The sequence below is a fragment of the Protobothrops mucrosquamatus genome, unplaced genomic scaffold (assembly GCF_001527695.2).
Source record: "Protobothrops mucrosquamatus isolate PMUCROS unplaced genomic scaffold, P.Mucros_1.0 scaffold27, whole genome shotgun sequence".
Taxonomy (NCBI): Eukaryota; Metazoa; Chordata; class Lepidosauria; order Squamata; family Viperidae; genus Protobothrops; species Protobothrops mucrosquamatus.
In genome coordinates this window covers 1,412,055-1,431,373 of record NW_015386412.1, presented here as the reverse complement: position 1 = coordinate 1,431,373, position 19,319 = coordinate 1,412,055, and the positions used below count along the sequence as shown (strand labels likewise).

The 19,319-nt window shown below is 49.5% G+C and overlaps 3 protein-coding genes across 4 annotated transcripts in view; all 3 read right to left on the bottom strand.

The window, feature by feature from the left end:
* Positions 1-519: 519 nt before the first annotated feature.
* DNAAF4 (dynein axonemal assembly factor 4) lies at positions 520-8,697 on the bottom strand. 2 transcript variants are annotated; one of them, XM_015811024.2, is made up of 9 exons: positions 8,567-8,697; positions 8,339-8,486; positions 8,077-8,228; positions 6,719-6,947; positions 5,796-5,941; positions 3,125-3,234; positions 2,433-2,586; positions 1,649-1,754; positions 520-785 (listed from the first exon to the last, which is right to left on the bottom strand). In XM_015811024.2, the coding sequence occupies exons 1-9, from the start codon at positions 8,681-8,683 to the stop codon at positions 685-687; spliced, it is 1,263 nt and encodes a 420-aa protein (XP_015666510.1). In that variant the 5' UTR covers positions 8,684-8,697; the 3' UTR covers positions 520-684. The 2 variants fall into 2 exon arrangements, with proteins under 2 accessions (XP_015666510.1, XP_015666511.1); XM_015811025.2 differs by having other exon boundaries at positions 8,077-8,210.
* A 2,344-nt stretch (positions 8,698-11,041) lies between these two features.
* PYGO1 (pygopus family PHD finger 1) lies at positions 11,042-12,510 on the bottom strand. Its single transcript, XM_015810992.1, has 3 exons — positions 12,459-12,510; positions 12,297-12,382; positions 11,042-12,166 (listed from the first exon to the last, which is right to left on the bottom strand). Exons 1-3 carry the CDS (start codon positions 12,508-12,510, stop codon positions 11,042-11,044), a joined length of 1,263 nt encoding a protein of 420 aa, XP_015666478.1.
* Positions 12,511-16,734: 4,224 nt separating this feature from the next.
* PRTG (protogenin) overlaps positions 16,735-19,319 on the bottom strand; it is a 58,699-nt gene continuing 56,114 nt past the window's right edge. The window contains exons 19-21 of the mRNA XM_015810990.1: positions 18,272-18,376; positions 17,206-17,396; positions 16,735-16,981 (exon numbers count right to left, since the gene is read on the bottom strand). Of these exons, the coding sequence (XP_015666476.1) occupies positions 16,735-16,981; positions 17,206-17,396; positions 18,272-18,376 (543 nt within the window). The remainder of the gene's footprint in view (positions 16,982-17,205; positions 17,397-18,271; positions 18,377-19,319) is intronic.

Sequence of the window (19,319 nt, the reverse complement as noted above, 5' to 3'; positions counted from 1 at the left end):
CGAGGCGTCCGCCGGGAAGCGTAGTCCGCCTCTGCCCGGCGCTGCGGCAGGCTGGCCGCTGCGGGACTACACGCCCCAGGGGGGAGCGCGTCCGAGGGCGGGCGGACTCGCGCATCAACAAAGGGCGGGGCCCGGCCGTTGCCCTGGCGACGCGGAGGGCAGCTCGCCGCAAAAGCCGCCGCCGGGTTAGATGGCCGCCGGGGGAGACAGGCCGCGGCGCACCCCCGGGGCCAACCCAGTCTTCACGTGCCTGGCGGACGCGCGGGCGCTGCTGACGGGCACGCGCTTGAGCGCGGCGGCACCGCTCCTTTACAAGACCACCGCGAGCGAGTACGGCGCCCTGCGGCCCATCTCGGCCACGGCGCCCTGCCGCTTCTGCCCGCGGGAGAGTGCCTTCACCGCCCGCCTGGCCGCTGCCGGGCCGCCGCAGCACAACGGGATCAACACGGGCGCCGACCGCTCGCCGGTGTAGCCGGCCACCCACCTCCCGCGCGCCCCGCCAGGGAGAAGCTGGAGAGATGAAGGAAGCAGCGGCGACTTTATTGGGCACAGGAGCATCTCCCCCTCCACCTTACGGAGCGTCTTCCAGCCCTTCTACTCTGCGAGCGACGCTCCAGCCTAGGAGGAGGAGGAGGAGGACATCCAGCACAAAAAAACCCTTCTAAACTTGCCAGGAGAACTTTTCTACTCATTGCCTTGAATTATGCGCCGAATCTTCTCCACATCCTGTTCTATATTTTTATTCGTAGGCTCAATCTTGAGAGCAGCGAGATAATCTTGAAGGCCTAGAATAATAATTAGCACCCATAATTTGTCTCTGAAGCCACATGCCATGTCCTACAGATATGGTATATTTATGTAACAGCATTAACAGCCTCCCGCAAAATAGCTTTACACCCAGGTAAGCCTAGAGGATCAAGGTCCAAAACACAACTCCTCAGACACCGAGTACCAGGGCTTCCCGGCCTGTTAATATAGGAAATCAGTAGGATATGTGAAGTTTAGTAAAATGCAAGTAATTTAATCTAAATACAAAACACCAACCCCATCTCCACAATTAGCATTTTATAAACGATTGCAAAATCATAAGCTAGAATCCCAAATCACATTTCACAAATAACAATGAAGAATGTGAATGTGCCAAGCTATATTTGGTTTTTGAAAAATAGCTACTGTGATTAATATCTTTTGGCATACGCCCTATGGAACTTTTGTACATTGTTCTCCCAGACTAAACTAGAACAATACAACTGACAAGAAGAGCCTAACAAGAGATAGGGGAAGAAAGGAATGGCCACGTTTCTTTTGACACAGGATAGTAGAAATTATAAAAGACTGATGCAAGAAAGCTGCTGAACAAGTTCTTAATGAAGCTTAGCAGGCAACAGATTTGGAAAAGGAAAGAATTTGGAGTTTGACAGGAACAGATGTTCTGAGCCTAAAAAATAAGATTCCCCCCCTCGATGTCCCGTAAACGCAAATATTTTAGGTAAATAATATTTTTAGTACAGTAGCTCATTTCTACTGGTTTCAAGAAGCACTGCGTTTAAACCTACATAATCCTTTTTGTAAGGAGAAAATGACAGCAATATAATGGAACACAAAAGTAGAAGCATTTTGCCTTTCAAAGGTACCTTCAGTACCTTACCTTCAGTATACAATTCCAATTCACAGAATGCTGTGCCACGCCTCAGGTGAGCTTTCAATCTTGCCTGGGCATTGTTGGAAACAGGAGGGCTGAGCAAATCCAAGGCCTGGCAAAATAAAATGTACAGATGGAGTGTGAGCTAACCCGTCTTTGATTGTAAGTGCATCATTTAGGTCAGTGATGGAGAACCGTTTAGAGACCAACTGCCCAAAACCGCCTTGCCCCTGCCCCGCCCCCGCTTCTCCATCCATGCAGGGCCACCCACTGCCGCCATGGCCCACCACAGCAGATCGCCCTGGAGGCCCTGCAGTGTCATGTCGGCCACACCCTCTGTCTCCACCCTGCAGCATCATCTGCACGTGATGGGGCGCGAGGGCGGAGTCTTGTCCCCACTGCCCGGCTGCCACATCCTTGGCTGCGCTGCTCTGTGCAGGCTGTGCCCGGGGTGACTCTCCTCCGGGGGGCTGCTGGTGGCGTGCATGCCCACAGAGAGGGCTCTGAGTGCCGCCTCTGGCACGCGTGCCATAGATTCGCCACCACTGATTTAGATCCTTTCTATCTGTTCAAGAGCACAACTATATCCTCTTTAAAAGCAACCTTGAGTGGAAGCTTCGTAAGTGGATCCCTTGATACAAAAGGCACCCTCTAAATTTGAGTGGATTTTATCTCGGGTGGGAACCATGCCTTCCCTGCCAGCTCTGATGGGGTGGGCTGATGTGACCAAAGAAAGGGGATCCCCAGATAGCGTGATCCCATGCTACAAAGGGCTATAAAGGTCAAATACCTGAGAGGAATCCTCAATTGCTTTATGTAGATTTCTCAGCCTCAGGTGGCAAGCAGCTCGATTCAAATATAAGATTGGTATCTTATTATTAATACGAATTGCCAAGTTGTAAGCATTGACGGCAGCCAGATAGTTACCAGTTTCAAACATTTTGCTAAAAAAAAAGATCCATGTGAACAAATGAATAGCTCCTGCATTTCCAACAGGGCTTAAAACTTTGGCATCTTTACTAAAGGACCATAAACTGATTATGTCAACTGCCCACTTATTTAGTAAGAGCTGAACATATATACAGGCTTTGTGACTCAGCAAATGTATTTTTTTACTTATTGACAGCATACTACACCCACTGCTGACTCTGTAAGGTTTACAAGAAACTGAAACAGAAGTCTTAAAACCAAACAAACAATAACCTAACCATCTTATCTTGGTATGCATATATGACACACCAATTTCATTATAATTAATGAAAAGCCCAGTTACACTACGACTGCCTTGAAAATGCTGTTACAGAAGGAAGCACTCAGGAGCTGCTATTCTGGCTCAGTTTAAGGAAGAAGAATGCAGGAGAGAGAAGGCTGCATACTAATGAACACAAATATTGAAACCCAACAAACTGGCCCTCTTCTCCCCCAACTCTAAGCCATAGCAGGTTTTGGAGACCACCTTTAGGAAGTCCATTCCAAACTCACTTTCCCTTGTCTTTCAACCACTCTGGGTTCTTTTCCTCTTCTTTTAAATCCTCGATCTCAGCAATATCTGCATTTATTATCTTGTGAGCCTCTGCTTGTTTACATAGCCACTGCAAATAAAACGCACACAAACACACACACACATCAGCTAGATGCTCCTAGGTAAGCCATCAGAGAGGCATGGCTTCAAAATAAGCCCTTCCTGCCTAGGATTCTACTCAGAGAGGCTCAAAAGATTCCATGCAACTAGTAAAGCTTGTTGCTACTGACATCCTGCTCTTGCAGAGGCTGCCTCTTCTGTGATTTCTGTTAACAGAAAACGAATCCCTGAACAGAAATGACAACATTTCTCTACAGTTGGTATATGTTGTATTTCCCCTAATTTATGACAAAGTTTGCAGTTAAAATGTTTATTTTTGTGATCTACAATTAGAACAGTGAAGACATAAAATGTCTCTCTATAACTGACTTCCCTTAAACATTGAGTTTACACTTATTGTACACACTTGGCATTTGAGATTTTTCCTTCAAGTACAACTTGTTATGTGCTATCCCCATTTTCTAACATTTTGTCTCCAAGACTATATTGCTATTAAAGTGATGCCAGTCCTTCTAGGTAGGTCTAGTATAATAATGATGATGATGATGGAAGGTACCTTGGAGATCCTCTAGTCCAACCCCCTGCTCAGGCAGGAAACCCTATACCATTTCAGACAAATGGCTGTCCAGTCTCTTCTTAAAAACTTCCAGTGTTGGAACATTCACAACTTCTGGAAGCAGGTTGTTCCACTGGTTAATTGTTCTAACTGTCAGGAAGTTTCTCCTTAGTTCTAGGTTGCTTCTCTCCTTGATTAGTTTCCATCTGTTGCTTCTTGTCCTGCCTTCAGGCGCTTTGGAGAATAGCTTGACTCCCTCTTCTTTGTGGCAGCCCCTGAGATATTGGAACACTGCTATCATGCCCCCCCTCGTCCTTCTCTTCATTAAACTAGACATACCCAATTCCAGCAGCCGTTCCCTATAAGCTTTAGCCCCCAGTCCCCTAATCATCTTTGTTGCTCTTCTCTGTACTCTTTTTAGAGCAGTGGTTCTCAACCTTTTTAATGCCGCAACCCCCAACCGGCCGTAAGTCGAGGACTAAACCGGTCGTAAGTCGAGGACTAAACCGGTCGTAAGTCGAGGACTACCCAACCGGTCGTAAGTCAAGGACTTTCCCTGCCCGGGAGCGCCACGCATGCATGGTTCCGCCCCCTGCGCCGGCTGAGGCGTAGCTGGCAAGCGGCAGAGACGGAGCAGGCCGACCGCCAGCTGGCCCAGCTCAAGGGAGGTAAGGCACCCGCCGGAAAAGGGGGAAAAAATGGCGGACAGCCTTGCTTGGCGACCCCCGTGAAATGGTCGATCGACCCCAAATGGGGTCACGACCCATAGATTGAGAACCGCTGTTTTAGAGTCTCAACATCTTTTTTACATCGTGGTGACCAAAACTGGATGCAGTATTCCAAGTGTGGCCTTACCAAGGCATTATAAGGTGGTATTAACATTTCAGGTGATCTTGATTCTATCCCTCTGTTAATGCAGCCTAGCACTGTGTTGGCTTTTTTGGCAGCTGCAGCACACTGTTGGCTCATATTTAAGTGGTTGTCCACTAGGACTCCGAGATCCCTCTCACAGTTACTACTATTGAGCAAGGTACCACCTATACCAGTGATGGCGAACCTTTTAGAGACTGAGTGCCCAAACTGCAACCCAAAACCCACTTATGCATCGTTGAGTGCCGGGTGGGCATGGCCCAATGGGTGGGTGTGGCTGCGGTAGTAATGGCAGACTGGGTGGGACTAAAAGGTTCAATCAATCAATTCCAACTTTGCAAGATCTTTTTTTTCCTGCGAGAAGTTGAAATTGACTGATTGAACCTTTTTTTTTTTTTTTGCAGATGGTGGCGGAGGCCTGAAGTGAAAAGGTTTTATAAAACCCAGCTGAAGGCCTAGGACTGAGGCGACGGCGCGTGTGCCCACAGAGAGGGCTCTGAGTGCCACCTCTGGCACCCGTGCCATAGGTTCGCCACCGACCTATACTATACCTGTGCATTTGATTTTTCTTGCCTAAAATGTAGAACCTTACTTTTTTCACCATTGAATTTCATTTTGTTAGATAGTGCCCAATGTTCAAGTCTGTCAAGATCCTTCTGTATCTTAAGCATATTTTCTGAGGTGTTGGCTATTCCTGCCAGCATTCTGTATGTTTGTCTGGAACTGTTCCTATATGGTGTCTCCAAGGCTCTGTGGATCTCTACAGGTAATGCAGTGGGATTGAAGATCCATTCCTGGCCCTACCTCTTCTTTGCCAGAGTATTTAATAAGACCATCCCCTTTCCCTGGGCCTACGGCTTCAAGCCATGCATCATGAAACATTGGGGAGCATTTATTCCAGATCTGCAGGAAAAAGGAAGGAGAATATTGACTGGGAAAATCGTATTCTTCACAAGCCACTATAGTTCCTCACTGTTTTATGAGGCATGGCCCAAGACAAATTGCTGGTGCAAGGACATTGAATATCTTTTCAACCTTGATGCTGAAAAGTAGTAGAGGAAGCAAGCACCGTCTCTTCTCCAATAACTTGCTGCAACTCCTCTGAATGCCAGCCCTCCATGGCACAAAGCAGCCAAGCCCCCTACCTCTTCCTCCTCTGGGATCCGTGATTCTCTAAGGGCTGTTGGAAAGACACGAGGTGTAAAATGTATTATAATGCTACCAAGAGGGCGTGGAGAAGGAACTGAATCTTCCTTTATCTTTTCTGAAAACATATTTCCATAGTTTCTACCTGTAATAGTCAAACACAAAAGCTGTTTAATGCTATATTCCTGTTCATAGTTAACAGTAGCAATAAGGAAGAAAAAGGAGCCTATCCACAGATATGTCTCTTGTTTCTGATATTTATAAGGCAGATGTCTGCAGATATAGAAAGGTAGATGGAGGAAAAACACAAAAAATAATATGGAGCTGATGGTGTACACTTGTATCATGCCAGCCTTTTGAGGCAGATCCCAGAAATCTGAATGCTTATTTCATTGATATAAGCTTCAGAAACAGAATCTTGAATGTATCCCAGCCAGGTTCTCCCCATTCTCCCTCTTAACACTATAGTGAGTTAGGGAGAAGACAGACTGAGATTCTTTGCCACACTTTTACTATTGCTGAGGTTTAAAACATGCTTTTGTATATGTAACCATCACACCCTCAGTCTGTTTTCCCCAAAGTCATATCACTGCAGACCATGAAGCAGAGTTCAGAGGCTGAATGCCTGCAAGTGCCTTTGTCTTTAACCCTTTCCTCGGGCTGACAAAATAAGGCACTACGGTAATTGTTCAGCATTGTTTGAAAAATGCTTTTGAATAGTATTTGTGGTTTTTTGAAAGGGTTATGGTTAGTTCACATTATACGTTGTGAATCTGTACACTGAAATTCAACATGGGAGGCTTTTAATATTTTCTAAAATATTTTAAATAAATACAAACAGCCACAGCAAAGCAAAAAAACTCCAGTGTCCCATGAAAGAAAGTGCAATGTCCATATGGTAACATAATGAGAACATCAATACCTTTAGTTAATGCTCCTGATGTGGACACTCCCTTTCCAGCAAAAGATTCCAAGTTCTGGCATTCTTTTATTTCTCTGGGGACTTCTGTATTTTTATCTGGCAACCGGAACTTAGAACATACTTTCTTTTGCATCTTATTCTGCCTTTTCCACACCTCAATCTCTTCAGTGGCTTTTTCCCGTTCTTGTTCTTTTAGTTCTTCTATTCTTTTTCTTTCTGCTTCTTCTAGCTGTTTGAATTATAGGACATTCATTCTGGAATTATTTATTGTTAAGGGGCAAGTTTCCTCATTATTGATTTCTTATCAGGCAGGTAATTAAGATTCCTACTTTCAGAGACACTGTTTTCAGAAGGCCACAGGGAAGTTAAATATAAGGCAGAATTTAGAACTAGAGGAGTAGCCTGTCCCATAAAACTCAAAGCCACCTGCATCTCTTCTCCACAGTATTCTCCACAGTATCATCAGAACGTAATATAGATTTTCAGAAATGTATCTGAAGTGATTTCTCACAGCAAATGGTGATGAACAGCTAAAGTAGTTTTAATTATAATTCTTCATTCACCTACAGATAGTATAATACCTCCTCATTTCCACAAGCCTTTCATATTAGCCTTTTATTTATTAATTTTAATAGGCCTATGGGTTGCTCCAATCGCAAATGACTCTGAGTTGCATATACATATACGTAGACATTGCTAGCACGTAAGAGTGAAGTAGGTGGAGACTGGATGTTCACCAGAATTGATAACCCATCCAATGGGTGACAGGAAAAGCAAGAGCTCCACTCCAATGGAAAAGAGGTGAGTGAGAAGGAAGAAAAGAAGGGAGGACCCAAGTTTAGTGGAGAGAAACTTTGAGGCTGAGACCTATGAACAGAAGCGGGGAAACAAGTGGGACAAGGGGAATTAGAATTCAATTGTTGCAGAAAGAATAGAAGGCCAGTTGGTCCAAACTTAAGAAGAGTTGCAATAAGAAAAAGACCAAAAGATGTGCCAGGGAATGAAGCTGCCATGGTTTGAGAAAGAAAAAGAATCAATGGGGGTTCAGACAAGACAATACAAGGCCAACAAGATGCAAAGCTTAGACATAACAGCATGGTAAAGTGCTGGACGAAGATTATCTCCGCCTGTAATTAAAGTACCCTTATTTGAGGAATGGTACTTCTGAAGAGATGGCTCCATGGCTCATAAAGTAGAAAGGCCAGACATAATTGGGGGGAGAGGAGAGAAAAGGAAGGAGGAAAGAGACAGACCAAGAGGCTTGGGATGCTCAGAATCCTAAGGCTGGAAGGCAAACCAGGCGGACTTTAACAACAACCATTAGCTGTGCTTTATCTCTTTGGAGGAGGGCCGTTTACCTTGATGGTTGCATCCAGAGCAAGTCTGCCGCGTTCCCGTTTCTCTGCAGACTTCGCCGCTGCTTTCGCTCGGGCCTCCTCTTGAGCTTGGCGGACGGCTTCCTCACGAATTTCCCGCATCTTTGCTTCGTCCCCTGAAAAAGCCATGCCGGCTGGAAAGGTACGGGGCAGGAGAGAGAAAGCGGCCTCACGGGCTGCAGGGCAGGGTTTAGGCGGGACCCCCACCCGCAGCGGAGGCCTCCCGGCCCAGCCCGGCCCTCACCGTCCTCCGCCCGCAGGGACGCCCACGGGGCCGCTTCCTTCTTGAGCAAGGTGAAGATGACGCAGCCATCCCGGATCTCGGCGCGGCTGCGCTCGGCGTCGATGGGGGCGAAGAGTGCGGCTTCGAAAAGCAGCGGCGGCGCGTTCACCTGCGGGAGGCGGGCAGCAGCGGGTTACATGGCGTCCGCCGCCGGCGGGCACCGCCCCCCGGGCCGCCCCCCGCGCCCACCTTGAGATACCGCTCGGTGCAGAAGACGCCATGGCGGCGGGCGGCCCTCAGCGGCACGGTCAGGCGCACGGCTTCGGCCGTCTGCTCCCAACTGAAGTCGCGCACCCAGACGGGCATGGCGGCCGTTGCCAGGACGCTGGGCGAGAGGGCTGCCGGGAACGCCGTCCCTCCCGCAGACTTCCGCCGGAAGTCGCTCCAGCCGCGTGTGCCTGCTCGGGCCCGCTGTAGTCAGTTGTCCGTTCGCGGGCCAAGTGTCCCGGGCCGGTGCTCGTTCGCCGTCGCTGAAGGGAAACGGACGGTGTTGCGGCACCCGTTTCCCAGAAGAGGACAATCAGAGCGGACACAAATTCCACGAACGACAAAATACATCAAAAACCGGTTTAATCATTGGCGTGAGGTCCGCTCAGCTCGCCATCCATCAACATGGAAACAGAAACGTCATTCCTATACTATAGAGTAGCTCACACAGGCACTATGATATGAAATCATTTGTATTACATAGTAATTTCATTTCGTACTAAGGGAACAATAACGGACAAAGTCTGGGAACTCGATTCCAATTTGAATTACATACATCAACTTTGCCACGCATCACAGTCCTATTGCATGTGTTATTTCAGACATGTTCTTTATTTTAAAAGTTGCTGTAAAAATAAATGTCACCAATGTGGAACACATTTGAGATTGTATAAAAATTACTCAACTGATATCCCCAAAATAGGTATAGGTAAGCATACATAAGAGAAGTTTTAATATGAAACAGTAATTAAATCACATTCAACCGAAAAGACACATTGCCAAGTATGTATGTTACACTTTACTAGCAAGCAAGGCTCTATTATATATAACAAGGTACACATTTAAGCATGAAGGATAGCAAAATTCCTATTAAAAATAAAATGAAAAACGTAAGTCACTGATTTTATTTTTAAAAAATAACTCAGGACTAAAGTCCCACATTAAAGGTATTTAAACATCCCCACAATTTGTAAACGTGTGAAGTGTTATTCTACACATAATTAGGGCACAGACAGATGGGAAAAAGGGAAAGGGGTTCACAAGTTGTGTACTTTCCTCTCAACTTGGGTGGCTTCTGTGTTGGGGGGGGGGAGCACAGGGCCAGATCTGTAGAATCAGCAGCAGCAGCAAAACTGCCTGCTCTGAGACTCTACTTTGGACCAGCTAATAGATGGCCAGGTGTTTTAAAGCTACACAGACACCTGAACCAGGAATGGGGGAGAACTAGTCACAAGAAGGGGTGTTTGTCCTTCCCCAAATTCCAGGAGCATGGAAGCTCCTGGAATTACAACAGAAAATCTCTTGAGATACCTACTAGATTTCTAAGTTGACTTCCATCACTTACTTCTGGCTTAAGTAGCCCAAATTATTTTTGCTCCAATTGTTTCCAGCCCAGAGATACAGATCCATTCTGATTTATCTCCAAGACAAACTAAAGGAAAACAAATATTTAGTGTAGTGTTCATTTGTTCATTCATGTTTATTGTTGGATTGATCTTCAGTCATGAAGGCATCTTGCCATTTGCTAAATGGAGATATTAGAATTAGAATTGGATTCATCTGCACAGCTGTATTGCTGTGGTAGTTGCTACCTGGGGAACTTTCCCACTGCCTGGGGTGGCCAACCAGATTCCCTCAAGGAGGGAAACAGTATGAATGTTCCCATCCAACTTAGGCACAAAAGAATTGGCATCATGTGCCAGTTTTCCACCCACTTTTCCTTAGGCAAGCAGCTGAGAATCCAAGTCCCCTCCAAATGCTCAAGATGGTTTCCAAAAAATGGCCACTGGGCTGATGCAGCCCGTCTCCCACAGATGGTGGCCATTTGGTTGCTGCTATTCCTCTCAAGAAGCTTCTGTGGGGTCGCCTCTCCTAATCTTAATCTCCAGGATAAAACTCCGCAATCATGCTGGTACCATTCCCCCCCCCCATGGCTGGTAACCATGGTTACTCACACTCAATTATTACCTGCCAGGGTGTGTGTGTGTGAGAGAGAGAGAGAGCGAGACAGAGAGAGAGAGATGAGAGAGAAAGAGAAAGACCCTGTACATAATGCTAATGTGATCAGAAATAAGCACTATAAAATATAAGCACTATAAAAATAGCAGTAGAATTCAAAAAGACTAGCCGGGTTACCCTCATTAGATAAATTCCAGCTCACATACAAATCATTTCCCAGTTGTTCCCGTAGAACAACTGCTTTGTTTTTTTTCAACTGGAGAAAGCGCAGAAACAGAGTAAGACAGTGACAGGTACTGAAAATATATTGTGACATTATGGTTCCTCCACTACATCTGCAGACTGAAGAGTTTTACAAAAGCAGCCCTTTTGTAGGCCTAAACCTCACTGTCAGGAAGAAAGGACCTCAAGTTCTTCTGATGAAAACTTAATGCACTTGGGCATAGAACAAAATGTGTGGAAAGATGGAGTTTCACAAACCATGGGGGGGGGATTTGTTCAGACGTCGGTGTTCAGGGCCGATGGTCCCACCATCTCCCTGGTGCGTATCAGTTGAATGTCCTTGTCTGCCATGCAAGTATCGCAGCCCCAGACTGCCGAAGCCTCTGTGGTCAGCAGACCATATGCCGACTCCGTCATGCCTGTACAGATCCGATGGAACCATTTCTGACAGGAGGCTTCACAGAGGATGGCATCCTGATCATCATTCACCTCGTGGGTACAAATCCCACATGGGTAAACTGGCTCAGAGAGCAGGTGGTCGTGCTGGAGGGGGTGGAGCGGGATTTTGCTGCCCCCACCATCCTTCTCTGAGCTGCTTCCCTCAGGACCTCCATGGGGCAGGCAGGGTTTAGCGGGGGTCCCATTCACATGGGCACTGTTCAGATTTTCCATGTGCTTCGGCAGGACCCTCTCTGGGGTGCCCACTGGGATGTGCTGGTGCCGGCTGGCCTTTACATCTGTGGTTCCTGAGCTCAGCAGACCCTCTGCTCCCTGCGAGGTGGGGTGGTGCTGCTGGGGCGGAGGCTGATGCTTGCTGACCCCCAGTTTTGGGAAAGCTTTTGCCTGATTGTAGCTGTTCAGCCCCGGAGCGTAAGAGTGGTTGGGCTCCGTCAGGGAGCTGCCAAAGGCAGGGTTGGGGCCTGGCCCCAAATGCCCAGCAGACGGAGGCATAGGGCCTGCGTTCTGCGAGGGTATGTGGCCAAAGTTTTCACCGGGGTTGGGCCGGAAGGGCAGGCCGGGCCCAGGCAGGGTTTGGCTGGCGCTGTAGGAGGGCTGGTGGCCGAAGCCTGCCGCGTTCTCGGGCGACCCGAAGGTCACGGCTGGAGCCCTGCAGAAGGCCGCTCCTGCCGGGCTCTGGCCGAAGGGGGGCGGCCGGTGGCGGAGGGGGAAGGCGGGCGCCCCGTACGGGGACGCCAGTCTGGGCAGCAGATGAGGCGGCATCCTAAAGGCGTTGTAGCCCCCGAAGCCGGAATACGCGGGGCCGGCGAAGTAGGGGCCACTCGCGGGCTTGTAGGCGGCGGCGGCGTAGCTGTCGTCGAAGGGGTTGGCAGCGATCAAGTGCTCGGCGCTCGGGTTGGGCGGTGGGGCGTACTCGGAGGGAGGCGCAGGGAAGGGGGTGCCCTGCGGGGGGCGAGAGCAGACCCCTGAGCCCCGCGGGAGGGCGGCCCCCGCACCGTCTCCCAGCACCCGCCTTCCGCCCCCCCAACGCCGGCCCGGCCCGGCGGGAAAGCGGGCCGCCGCCCCGGCTTACCTGCGCGCCGCCCTTGCGCTTCTTCTTGTCGGGGCTGCCCAGCTGCAGCCCGGCGCCCGCCAAGCCCTCCACGCCGCCGTCCACCCCTGCAAGAGCCGAGCGCAAGCTCCGTATCGCCGCTCCGGGAGCACCCGTTCCCCCCGGCCCCGCCGCCGCACCCACCTCGAGGCCTCTTGAGCGCCACGCCGGGCTCCTTCTTGTGTTCCGCGGACATTGCCGGCGCAGCATGGCGGCCCGCCCCACCGGGCAGGCGCAGCACCCAGGCAGCCACCGACCCGGCGACCGCGATGCGCAGCCCGTCCCCTCCGCCGGCGGGGCGGACCCCTCCTCTCGCGCCGCCCCCGCCAGGAGCTGCTGTTCAGCCGGCCGGGCCGCTTGGAGCCTCGGGGGGCGTCCAGGGAGGACAGCGCCGCACCTCCCGAACTCCCCACCCGCGCTCCATTGCCTGCGGACTCCGAGAGCCCCTGCCCGCCCACTGCTTCGGAAGGCTGCCTACGAGTGAGGCACTTACCGGCAGTGGGCCGGAATTGGGGGTAGGTGGCGTCCCGGCGCGTACCCCCCCCCCTTCCCGCGATGCGTAGGTTCTGTCCTTGTTGTTTGTTTCCCGCGCCCTCCCGTCCCCGGGGTCCCGCCGCTATCTGCGCCGCGGAAGAGTTGGGAAAAAAAGAATGGAGCCCTCAAAGGGAAACAGGCCGCCAATTACTACAGGAAACTTTTATTTTAACTGTGCAATCCATCTGTATAAGACAGCAGTTTCATAAACATTTTGGCATTTAACTTTCTACTCATTTTTGGCATGACGTTTGTGCTAGCATCAGGATAAGCCTGGGAACGGGTGAGGGGAAAGAGGAAGGACACAGTTAAATATTCACTATGCTATCAAAAGGTTTAAAAAAAAAAGCACATAAGCAAAATGTTTTAAAAAGACATATTAAAAGGTACATTCATTATCAGACCATCACCAACTGTCCTCACACAACAGAGTTCACAGAGCTGATCCCCTGAGTCAAATATAAAATTAATACAATTCAGCTCGTTTCCCCCGTTGGCCGGCCAGCAGTTGACGGCCCTTCAAGAAAACAGCAGGAGTGGCAGGAGCCAGAACACCCTCGGCCAAAAAGCCTCGCTGGACTCCCACACTGGCAATTCATTCACATCCTCAAGAATATAGGGAAGTGTTTTAAACAGACATTTAGCAAAGTGCCAGGCTTGTTGCAGCAGGTGGTGTGTCGATTGAGATGGCCTTCCCCTGGGGGAGGGGGTAATTCCCACCTGGGGAAGGTGGAAGTTCCATGTGCCAAGTTGCCCAAAAGAAGTCAGGAATCAGCAAAGTACACCCCAGTAATGAGGTTCACACTTGCTCCAATGCGCAACTGAACTCAGATGTGATTGATTTCAGATACTTCAGGGACAACATTTCCCTCCTGCTCTGGTTTTAGTTGCTCTTCCAAACTGATGGAAAGTGAATTTGGTGAATTACCCCAAGGTGCAAGTGAGAGTTGGGTGGTGTTGCCACCCATTTTTGAGATCAAGGCAATGCAGTCAAGGTGTGCAAGCCCCTTTTCCTGAGGCTTCACTGCCCTGCTTTCGGGGTGAGGAGGTGCTTCAGAACAAGAAGGGTAAAAACAGCAGCAAAACAGTTGTGCCCAAAGAAATGTTAACACAGAGCAAATCTTGCAGTGACGATGCCAGCTATGGTTCTGAAGCACCCCGAGGATGAGATGGAAAAACATAAACCTCTTTTTAAACAGATGAATACTTTCAGGACAGTGTTCAGAACAAAATTAAGACAGGCGTCTTAAACCTGAAACCTGGGATAAGGGTCTCCCAAACGAATGGAAACAAGGTTTGCTGAACCTGCCATGACTGGCAAGGTTCGCAAATGACAATGCTTGCAGGTCATTGTGGCTGAATCCACACAGCTCAGCCGTGTCCCTGAATACAAGTCAGGAGGTCCCCCAGGTGCCTGGGGAAGGGGGAAGAGTCACATTCAACTGCCTGCAAATTGCACATACAGACACCTTGTGCACCTGACCTGGCTCTTTGCTTGGCACTGCATGGACAATATGCCCTGCACTGATATTTGGAAAAGTGGCCTTCATTCAAGGAGCGTTTTTCTGCTCTTCAGGATGGAGGACCTAGTTACAGGTGTTTCCACGTGAACCAACTGTTCTACCTGTTCAGGTTGCTGATGGCACAAGCTCAGCCTATGCACTGGGAGGAGGGGGTGCTGGAATTCAAATCATGTTTCCAAATGCTTTCTTGGATGTCTTAGAGGAACTGATGGGGATTCAAAAGAAGATGGAAGAAAAGCAGCCATTTTGCTAGGAAGCATCCAAAGGTTCCTTCTGGCGAGAGTCACCCTCAACCCCTACCCCACGCTAACCCAGGTTTGCCCTAAGATGAAGGAAAGATCATTCATCCCCTCTCTCTGGATAAAGGTGTGTGTGTGTGGGGGGGTGTCACCTGAAAAGATAATGCCAATTCAAAGCAAAACAAAAACAACAACAAAAGTAAAGAAAGCTCACCTACCTACCTAGCACAGGCCTCTACGCCAAGATAGCCTTAAATATCTTTGGTTTTCTTCATTTGCTGCAACCTTGGACACAAACTATTTCCAACTTGCAAATCCCTCTTCCTCTCTTGAGCTGGCATTCCTAGCAACTCAGGAGAAAAGGACCCGCTACAGAAGCAGAAACACCCAAGGAGGCCATCAGGGCACCTTCCTGGACCAGGATGCCTCTGTTCCGGCCCCACCTCTGAGTGAGGGCAGGCTCCTCCATCCCGAGGGCTCCTCCAAAGGGCTCAAGGGAGGGGCATTCCTTCAGCTGCCAACTGCCAAAACTAGAATGCCCCGGCACTGCCTCACTATCCCCAGAAGAGGTCCAAAAATGTCAATATTCACAGCAAATAAGTATTTGGAGAAGCCCCCCCCCCTCAGCACAGCAGCCCTTGGAGCGTATTGCTACAAAACTCAGCAAGCTGCCCACCCGAGCAGACATCCTTTGGTGGTGTGGCAGGCTCAGCTTTGACCAACAAGGCCTCCCAATCAATCTTTGGCAAATGAGTTTCCTTTTCTTCAATCAGTATAAATGAACATTCAGAAATATTCTTTCTGTTACTTAATAGAACTGCTGAAGAAAAGGAAAACAAAATTACACTTGAAGTCTTTGGAGCTGAATAGGGTCTTACTTCAACTTTTATAAAAGAGTTCTGGCAGCAACAATACTAAAGGTCACATTGTAAAACCACGTAGTCCACTCCTAATCTCCATTTGGTTCTCGGCTCCTTTGGGTTCATATCTACTTAGACATTAAAATTATTTGATGCTGCAGTTTTAACTATTTCAACTATCTTTTGGGGTAAATATGCAGCTTTCTTCTCCTTTCCACAGAACATTCTTTGGTACAAGATCATTATTTTCTTTAAAGCCTTTGCATCCGAAAAGTGGTGGTAAAGACAATGTTGGCCTGGCCTGAGCTCTCAGCCGACACAGCAGCCTCTAGGCTCTTACAAGGCCACAGGCCAGCTCGCTAGCCCCAAAGTGTGGCAGGGAGAGCTGGGAGGGAGGCCGTCGGTCCTCTCACTAAACCCACCGCCATTCAGATCCACAACCAGCCTCATGTCCTACATGGACATTTCCTGTCACCTGCAAGAGACCCATTTGGGAGTCACATCTGGGATGTTTGGCCAACCCTTTTCTGAATGGAAACAGAAGGGAACTGTACCAGTCAGCTTACAATTTCGGTGAATACCTCTCTCTTTTGCTCATCATCTCATTCACTCGCTCACTCATAAACTTCAGAACAAAACAAAACATGAGATACCCTGTCAGTTTGCCTTACAACACACAAGACAGCTTAAAAGAAATAAACTGCACCCTGAGCACAGGAAAACAATAACACTACAATAACTTTAAAAGGAGGTAGTATAAAACAGGAGCTGTGTGGGAACAAAAAGGGTGCTCCGCTGCACCTTTAGGGGAGAGGGGCTCTATCCGAGCATTTGCCTAGGGGCCGTGTCCCAGGCTTATGGGTTCCGATGCTCAGGACCAGCCAGGGAAACAAATGGGGGACCCCAAGCTGACCTGCAGAGCACATGTAAGGCCTTGTTCTGGGCTCCAGAGAAACTTCATAAGTAAGGCAAGCAGTGAGTTCAAAACTATCTAATGGAAGGCACCATTATCACCAGGACACTTAGGGGAATCATCTGGCCAAGGAAACACAGCAGAGGCGGAAAGCCTCCCAGTCTCCCCACTGTGGACCCCAGAAGGCACTGACAAGGCAGGTGGGACCCTGAGGCTGGGGTGGCCCCTGGAGGCCCCCAGGGCTGCCTGCAGCCTCTGCCCCGCTGGCCCCTGGAGTGGCCCTCTTTTGGAGATTGCTCCTCCAGAGGCCAGTGGGGCAACCCCCTATGCTTCCAAACACAACTCCTTGGCTCACAGGGACACACGCTCGCTCTCCATACATTCAGGGAAAGGACTTGGGGCTGCCAGGAAGCCATCACCAGTCATGCAGCCACGAGTGATGCTTCCAGACAAGCCAATGAGGTAGTGCGGTTGCTTCCTTTGGCGTCTGCCCTGGCAAGCTGAGGTAGATATCCAAGCAAAGGGGTCACCTTTGCTCCAGTGACAGAGAGGAGAGCCGCCCTGCTCTCCTTTCACATTTTTGCACACTGGACATTCACTAGGGAAGGAAAATACAAAGAGGCAGTGGAAACACGGGTTGCCTGCTAGTCCTTGGGCATCCCACGGAAAGCTTGGCCTCCCAGTTCATTGTTCCCTGCAAGATGCCCCATTGCCACTGCAGCCAGCGGCAACTGGAGAGGCCTAGGAACAGGACAGCTGGCTGTCAGGTGCGAGTCACTGCCTGGGAAGGAATCTGCAGCCCCAAAGGCGGGAGGGGGGTGCAGCTCCTCATTGGACTCGTGGGAGAACCTTCCCGAATCCCCAGTCTCGTGGCTGCCTTGGCTGTTGGCTGAATGCTCTGTGTCGGTTCCCAGGCTGCAGATCACTCGGGCACTTGGCTGCTGCTCTTCACCAATGAGCATGGCTGCCCCTGACTGGTACAGGAAGGCTGCTGAAGCCAGCTGCCTCGGGGCCTGTAGGAAGAACAAAAGCTGGACGTTTGATGCAGCTCCCACTGAAGTTGGGCCACTCACCCTGCAGTTGAGCTTTCTGAATGGAACCTTCCTCACTAGCAAGCAGCCTTCTTGGGAATAATAATAATAATAATAATAATAATAATAATAATAATAATAATAATAATAATAATAATAATAATAATAATAATAATAATAATAATCATCATCATCATCATCATCATCATCATCATCATCATCATCATCATCATCTTGCTGGGCACAGTGACTGGTCCTTGCACATTACCAGCATCTGGGACTGAGGAGCTGAAGGGAAAATGATTTCTCCAGAGGAGCAGGAGAAATCAAACAAGGAAGCTCTGGCAGCATTTGCTGTGGGCCCTGAAAGCCCCAGGATGCCAGCTGGTGGAGGACCCTCCGGCCCCTCCCGGCACAAGCCCAGGTGCCTTAAAGGTCCCTTTGCTCTGGCAAAGCCTGTTGGGCACACAGGATGCCTCCGAGGGCAGCCCCATCGCTTGGTAAGCAATCCAAGAGCACAAGCTTCATGCACAGGTGCAGCCTAGCTGCAATCTCACAGTGGATGTCTTACCAGGGTATTGCCAGGCTGAGGGAGGGGGGAGTGCCCAGGGTATTAGCTAAATTCACAGGGAGGTGAGATATGAAGCATGGTCCCCTCTGCAAGGACGGTGTTTTTGTTCGGCTGCCAGCGCTGGAGAGAAGGACATGCAGGAGAAGCCCCCCTTTTCCAAACATTTAGCATGTTGCATCAGGGGAGGAGTCAGCAAAGAGTAGGGGGCCCAGCACCACAACGGAGGCCACAATCTCCCGAGGAGGTGGGCCTTCTTCTGTGCTGGTCAGTGGGGCTGTAGTCTCACCTCCTCTGCTTTCTCCTTCCGAGAGCCATGGAGGAAGAGCTGTTTCCTCTGGGTGCTCTTCTTCGTGACTGGACCAAAGCAGTTTATAATAAGATCAGTTCCACCCTGAAGGGGAGGAGAGTCTTCCATTACCCTGGGGAAAAGGAAAAGGGCCCAAGGCCGGCCTGCCCACAGACTGGCTCCCAGGTCCATTCTCCAAGGGTCAACCTTGGTCAGAAGACACATTGCTGGACACCCACTGGCACAATCCCTGTTGAATGTCGTGGGACTTACTCCTGGGTAAGCATGCAGTGGACAAAGCCCATTTGCCAATCCCCTTTGTGAATGAACCTGCATTTCTGCCAGAAGACAAAAAGACCCTAACAACTCTCCCCCAGACGAGCCACAGTCCTTCTGGGAGGCCAAGGGGTCACCTAATTGCCTTTCTGGGATATCTATCCTACTTGTTGCTGCCATTATTAAAAAATGCAGGTAAACCACCAAACTTGGAAAACACAGCACAAGTTAGGACAGAGCCAAAGGCAAAAGAAGTCACATATTAGCTTTAGCAGCCTGTCAACCTGGCAGCCTGTCCAGCATGAGGACCTCTCCCCAAGATCTTAGAAAACTGGGAAGATTGGACAGGATGTCCCATACATGAATAAAACGTGCTGCATACAGAGCTAGGCTAGAAAGTCACAATGACTGGTGCAAACTCCTGCTCAGGGCCCAGTTTTTATTTCTTTCCTTTCCTTCATAGCGCTGGGGAATTTAGATCCAGGACCCCTCTTGATGCAGCCTGCTCACTCTCTTTTAAGATCCACCAGAATGGTCTTCTCCTTCATGGTCAAGGTCAAAGGCAGGGGTGTTGGGCCTCCAAACCTTGCAATGCCCTGTCCCATGAGATCTCCCCTACATCTTCTACCCTTTGATTCGGCAATGAGATTAGCTAGTTGTTTTGCTATAAGCCATCTCAAGAATTGCAACTGAGCCTGGAGGCCGTACGGGTCTGGATGGGGAGGAACAGACTCAGACTCAACCCTTCCAAGACCGAGTGGCTGTGGTTGCC